Source organism: Trichechus manatus, unplaced genomic scaffold, assembly GCF_000243295.1.
Source record: "Trichechus manatus latirostris isolate Lorelei unplaced genomic scaffold, TriManLat1.0 scaffold00262, whole genome shotgun sequence".
NCBI classification, from domain to species: Eukaryota; Metazoa; Chordata; class Mammalia; order Sirenia; family Trichechidae; genus Trichechus; species Trichechus manatus.
Window position 1 is genome coordinate 1,249,534 of NW_004444198.1, and position 6,000 is coordinate 1,255,533.

The window sequence follows — 6,000 nt, forward strand, 5'->3', positions numbered from 1 at the left end:
AAGACACGTGAAAACACTCAGAAATGACAAAAGCCTCCTACCCAGAACATGAAAAGAATCACACATCAACAGGACAAACAATCCATTAGAAAAATGAGCAAGAGACTTGAACAGGCACTTCACTAAAGACGCTATCTCAGTGACCAATGAACATATGAAAAGGTACATAACTCAATTAGTAATCAGGGAAATGAAAATTTAATAAAGGAGGTACTACTACACACCTACCAGAGCGACTAACAATACCAAGTGTTTGATGAGGATATGTAGTAACAAGGATTATCACAGAGTGCTGGACAGAATCTACACTGGTATAACTAACCACTCTGGTAAACTCTATGCCAAATCTACTAAAATTGAAGGTATGTAAACCCTATGATCCAGCAACTCCACTCTTAAGTACAAACCTCCATGAATGTGTGCACACTGCCAATAAGACACACACAGGTACCAGGATGTTCACAGAGCATTATTTTATAATTGCCTAACACTAGAAATATCCTAAATGTCTACCAACGACAGAATGGATATATAAATTGCAGAACACTCATATAAAAAAATACTATGCAGTAATGAAATAAGCTTCTACTATACTCGACAACAGAGCTGAGTCTCACAAACACAGAGTGAAAGAAATCAAAGAAAAATACATGCTACATGTTTCCTTTTACATAAAGTTCAAAAATAGGTGAAAATTAATAAGGTGTTAGAAGCTATGGAAGCAGCAGTCAAGAAATCAAAAGACACACTGCATTGAGCAAATCTGCTGCAAAAGACCTCTTTAAAGTGTTGAAAAGCAAAGATGTCACCTTGAAGACCGAGGCGCGCCTGACCTGAGTCATGGTGTTTTCAATCACCTCATAGGCATGTAAAAGCTGGACAATGAATAAGGACGACCAAAGAGGAATCGACACCTTTGAATTGTAGTGGTGGCGAAGAATAGTGAATATACCATGGACTGCCAAAAGAATGAACAAGCCAGTCTTAGAAGAAGTACAACCAGAATGTTCCTTAGAGGTAAGGATGGCAAAACTACATCTCACATACTTTGGACATGTTATCAGGAAGGATCAGTCCCTGGAGAAGGACATCATGCTTGGTAGAGGGCCAGTGAAAAAGAGGAAGACTCTCCACGAGATGGGCTGACACAGTGGCTGCAACTATGGGCTCAAGCATAACAAGGACTGTGAGGATGGCACAGGACAAGGCAGTGTTTTGTTCTGTTCTACATACGGTTGTATGAGTCAGAACCGACTTGACAGCACCTAACAAGAACAACAGAAGTCAGGGGAGGAAGCAGGCAAAAAATGGTTTCTGGGGTGTTGGCAATGGTCTCTTTCCTAACGTGGAGTGTACACAGTGTGCAATTTGTGATAATCCCCTGGGTTGTTAAGTTTGTTTTATAAATTCTTTTGTATGTATATTTTATATCAGGAAAAATGTTTTTAAAAATTTAAAGAACAGTTATAAGAAAACTGAAGCCAGAAAAAAAAAAAAAGTTAAACAACATTTATTTTTCACATGTGGCCTTTTCTTGGTCTTATACAAGAACTATGACAACACAGTTTTAGCTTTCCTTCATGAAAGGCTTAAAATACCTCTGTTTTGCCTTTATCAGCAGTTAATGTCACATCACTTCCATCCTCCTGTGAAGCACTCTCCAATTCTTCAACCTTAAGTGTAACTGATCCTTCACTTAGTTGTGCCTTGGATTGCTCATTTAAATCTCCTGTAGGAAACACACAATATCCAACTAACAAATATACACTATCTCTGTATGATAAGGTCCAGACAAAATAATTAACTGTATGCAAAGAAGTCTGTGTACCCTAAATGTCATCAGTCATCCTGACAAAAACTGTTTAAAGCTACAGTCACTAGGACAAAGGAAGACAGCATTATTAATTTGGCTCAATCCCGTAAAGTTTAAAGTTTGAAGGAAGACAGTGGATTTTAATCTCTCCCTTGTAAATACTCGGAGCCCTGGTGGCACAGTGCTAACAGCTTGGCTGCTAATCAAAAGGCTGGCAGTTTGAATTCACCAGCTGCTCCTTGGAAACCCTACGGGGCAGTTCTACTCCGTCCCACAGTGTCACTATGAGTCAGAATCAACTCGACAGCAACGGGTTTAGTTTGGTGTAAATACATAAACTCATTTAATATTTTTTAGCTTTAAACATTTCACAAATATATAGTAAGTTGAGTTCAAAAGTGAATACTTCTTTACAGCAATAAAAAATCAACTAAGTATAAATAAAGAGACTCTTGATCTCATCTCTCCTAGTGGACTACAGGGTCTTTAAGAGATGGAGTCTATCTCATTATATATCACCAGGCACTATACTAGCAAAAAGTAGCTGTTCAATAATTGTGTGTTGCCCAAGAAGGTTTGATTTTAAATATCTGTTAGAGATATTTATCACAGTGTTTATCAAATTTAAGACTATCCTAGTCTAAATCTCAAAACACCCCTTTAACTAAAAAATACAATATTTATGATTCATTAACTCAGTTTATTTATAGTCCATTTGAACAAATTATTTCATTTACTCTGATTTTTACAAAAGGATTTAGGTGGATTTTCGCTAACTTGTTTCCTCTTTAGATTGAAAAGGAAATGTGGAGTTACTATATAAATCAAATCCATAACCAATACTGAAAAAATTCGAAGTGGTATATACATTTACACTCATAAAAGCCATAATTAAGCAACCACTAAGTTACAGGAAAAAACAAGGCTCCTAAAAGCCCCTTCATTTAATACATTACCTGCTAATAAATTGTGGTTAAGATGAGCCATTTCTTTTTCCAAATTGTTTCTTGATGCATCAGATTTTCTTATTAAAGCAACAGGTTCTCTCTTCTCTGGTGATCTAATAAAATAACCAAATGATGGCTAAAAAATAATTAAACGTGAATTATTTTCTTTATTTTCAACTGCTTTAACAAATTCTAGACTATTTTAATACCAGTAACCTATAGCTAAATGACTTCAACATTATATAATCTTTCTTTCCACTTCATTTTTAAATTACTAAAGACGAACATAAAAAGTTCAGACAGGACCTTTTATTTCCTCACTAAGCTATAGGGTCGCTATGAGCTGGAATCAACTCAATGGCAACGGGTTTGGTTTTTTTTTTTTTTTTTAAGCTATCTTTTAATCATCAGAACTAATATTGTCAAATAAGCTGCCCTGATGAAGAACTCCAAACTAAAACAACCCGGAAATAATACTTTATTCCCTCAACAATTATTACTGAATACCTACTATGTGTCAGGCACTGTTCTAATCTCAATGATATATCGGGGGCAAGGGGGTAAAAATTCCTGCCTTCCTGGAATTTACAATATAAACCAAAAACCAGATGCCACTGTGCTCCATAGGGTTTTCAATGGCTTATGTTTCAGACGGAGATCACCAAACCTTTCCTGTAAGGCATCTCTGGGTGAACTCAAACCTCCCACCTTTCAGTTAACATCCAAGCTCGTTAACTGTCTGCACCACCCAGGCCCTCCTAACCTATACTATAAGTGGATTTTATTCTATAGAATAAATAGGTCCTTGAAAATCCATAGTAAGATTTCATGCGGTCCTACTGACTTCGATGAAGGTTTCAGAAAGGTTTGCCTTCAAGAAGCTTGCTAAAGAGAAAGCAATTTCCATTTTTCATTCTTTACAGAATTTTCACACAATAGGCCTAAAATGTGGATTCGTTTAAAAAAAAAAAAAAAGCACTCAATTTTATATGATCTTCACTTTGGAATTTCTTCCCTTGACCCAGTAACTTGAATTCAAGCAAAATTTACAACTAATACACCAAAATAAAAATTCCTACTAATGAACCATGATCCAGTGCTTTGTTCGTCTGTTTAACAAGGAATTTAGTTACTCTTCAACTTCTCTCACAATCTCAAAAATCCCAATCAATCCAGGCAGAAAAACCAACTGTGATGGTTAAGATTGTGTGTCAACTTGGCTGGGCCATGATTCTTAGTGTTTATATTTGATCACCCCCATGAGGGGATCCGCTGTGAGTAGCCAATCAGTTGAAAGGGAGTTTCCTTGGGAGTGTGACCTGCATCTGAATATAAGTGGACGTTCTGTCTTTTGCCTGCTCTGGATCCTGCAGCTGGCTCCTGCTCTCTGACCTGCTGATCTTGGGTTTGCTAGCCCCTTCAGCTACATGAATCAAGAGAAGCCTTGTGGTCCTGCCTACTGATCTTGGGATTCATTGATCTTAACAGCCCATGAGCAAGAGCCCTACTCTCCAACCTGCTGATCTTGGGCTCACCAGTCCCTGCGGCTACATGAATCAGGAGAAGCCTCTATCCTGATCAATGGACTTGGGACGTTCCAGCCTCCACAATCGTATGAGCTATTTCCTTGATCTCTCTCTCTATATATATATATTTACATGCTTTACTGATTTTGTTTCTCTAGAGAACCCAGCCTACGACACCCACTTTTCTATTTTCATTTTTTTAATCTACTGCATAGTCTGGACCACAATTTAGTTTCAAATTTAAAGTCTGCGAATTAACTGTGATTTCTAATACTACATCTATTACTTGAAAATTGTATTCCTAGTGGTATCCAGTTTTAATAAATGCTCGCTCCAATAATCTTAATTCCCCATATGGTATTTATCAACAAGTACTCTGACTTGTTGAACCCTTGCACTTTTCTCTGTTTCCATACTATCCATCCTAGTTCCCAGCCTTCATCACATCTCTTCCCACTGGCTAAGCCTCTGCCTGTTTCTATACCTCTGACAAGTTGGTGTTGACCACTGGCCCAGGCGGAACAAACAGCTCCCTTCAACAGCTGACCTTCTTGGACTTCGGGCAACATGGTGCTACACTCAGAAGCACCACGCCGTCCCTCTGCAGCAAAGATCAGAAAATCTAAGTCAAACAGAATCACATGTCAATCCTGAAACCCTAAGCATCAAAAGAAGAGATAAAGAACTCAGCCAAGCACCGAATGGAAGGAAGAAATTAACCGAGAACAGAGCTTAAGGAGAGATACATGCAGAGGTCCCCTATCAGCTACTACATCACGGATCCACCATCTTGGACTCCTATCACAGATCAGTGAACAGGAGGTATGAGAAAGCTGCTTCACGGAACTTCCAGCAGGAGAGAGAACAACCGGTAACCCACAATATAGGCTTTCCCACCCCTACCCTTCTTCACCCGCACTTAGCCTCCTCCGCTTCTTGAAGCCACAGTCTATTGGCCAGGAAGCCCGAGCTTCCCCCTAGTGACGCTTGGATTCCACCCGCCCGCACTGGTCAGCTCCCTGAGTACAATTTGTTGGCTGCTGATGTTGCTTTTTTCCGTTTCTTTAGATTTCTTCCTTACCTCTCACCACCTCTCTCTCTCCTTCTTCTCAAATACCTGGCTCTGAGAGCCATCTCTGCTTCTTCCTCAAAGGCTGCGAAACACTGCTCGATTGTGAAACTGCTTCCCGGCCCATGCTACCATGCTGGTGGGACCCCGGGGCTTTTTCGTTTGTTTGTTTATTTGCTCTGATTTGTTCTGTTTTGATTTGTTTGTTTTCATTTTCCTTTCTCAGCTTGGGAGCCCCTTCTAGCCGGGCAGTACCACGCAGCTTGGAAAATAGTCCCTTACCCTGCGCAGATGCACAGGGACATCCCTGAGGGCATTTCTTTTTTCTTGCTTTTTTTTTTTTTTGGATTTTTTTTGTTTTTGTTTTTTCATTCCTTTGTCTAGTGTTCTTCTCTCTCTTATTCCCTTTCTTTCTTCATTTGCAGTTTCTCGATTTATTCATTTTGTTCTCTTACTCTTTTTCTTTCTTTTTTCATTTTTGTTTTTCCCCATTTCTCAATCTCTCATCTCACCACTCCAATAGCAAGCTCCCTTATCACTCTTTTTTGTTTGTGTGTATATTCTTGGCTCCTGTTCCTCTCCTCTCTCTCATCTTTCTCATACACATCTTCGTTCCACACATCACAATCTACCCCCTCCTTCCTG

At 39.0% G+C, this 6,000-nt stretch overlaps 1 protein-coding gene across 1 annotated transcript in view; it reads right to left on the reverse strand.

The window, feature by feature from the left end:
- CEP192 (centrosomal protein 192) overlaps nucleotides 1-6,000 on the reverse strand; it is a 193,928-nt gene that overhangs the window by 84,912 nt on the left and 103,016 nt on the right. The window contains exons 14-15 of the mRNA XM_023724815.1: nucleotides 2,770-2,896; nucleotides 1,599-1,729 (exon numbers count right to left, since the gene is read on the reverse strand). Coding sequence (XP_023580583.1) covers nucleotides 1,599-1,729; nucleotides 2,770-2,896 — 258 coding nt within the window. The remainder of the gene's footprint in view (nucleotides 1-1,598; nucleotides 1,730-2,769; nucleotides 2,897-6,000) is intronic.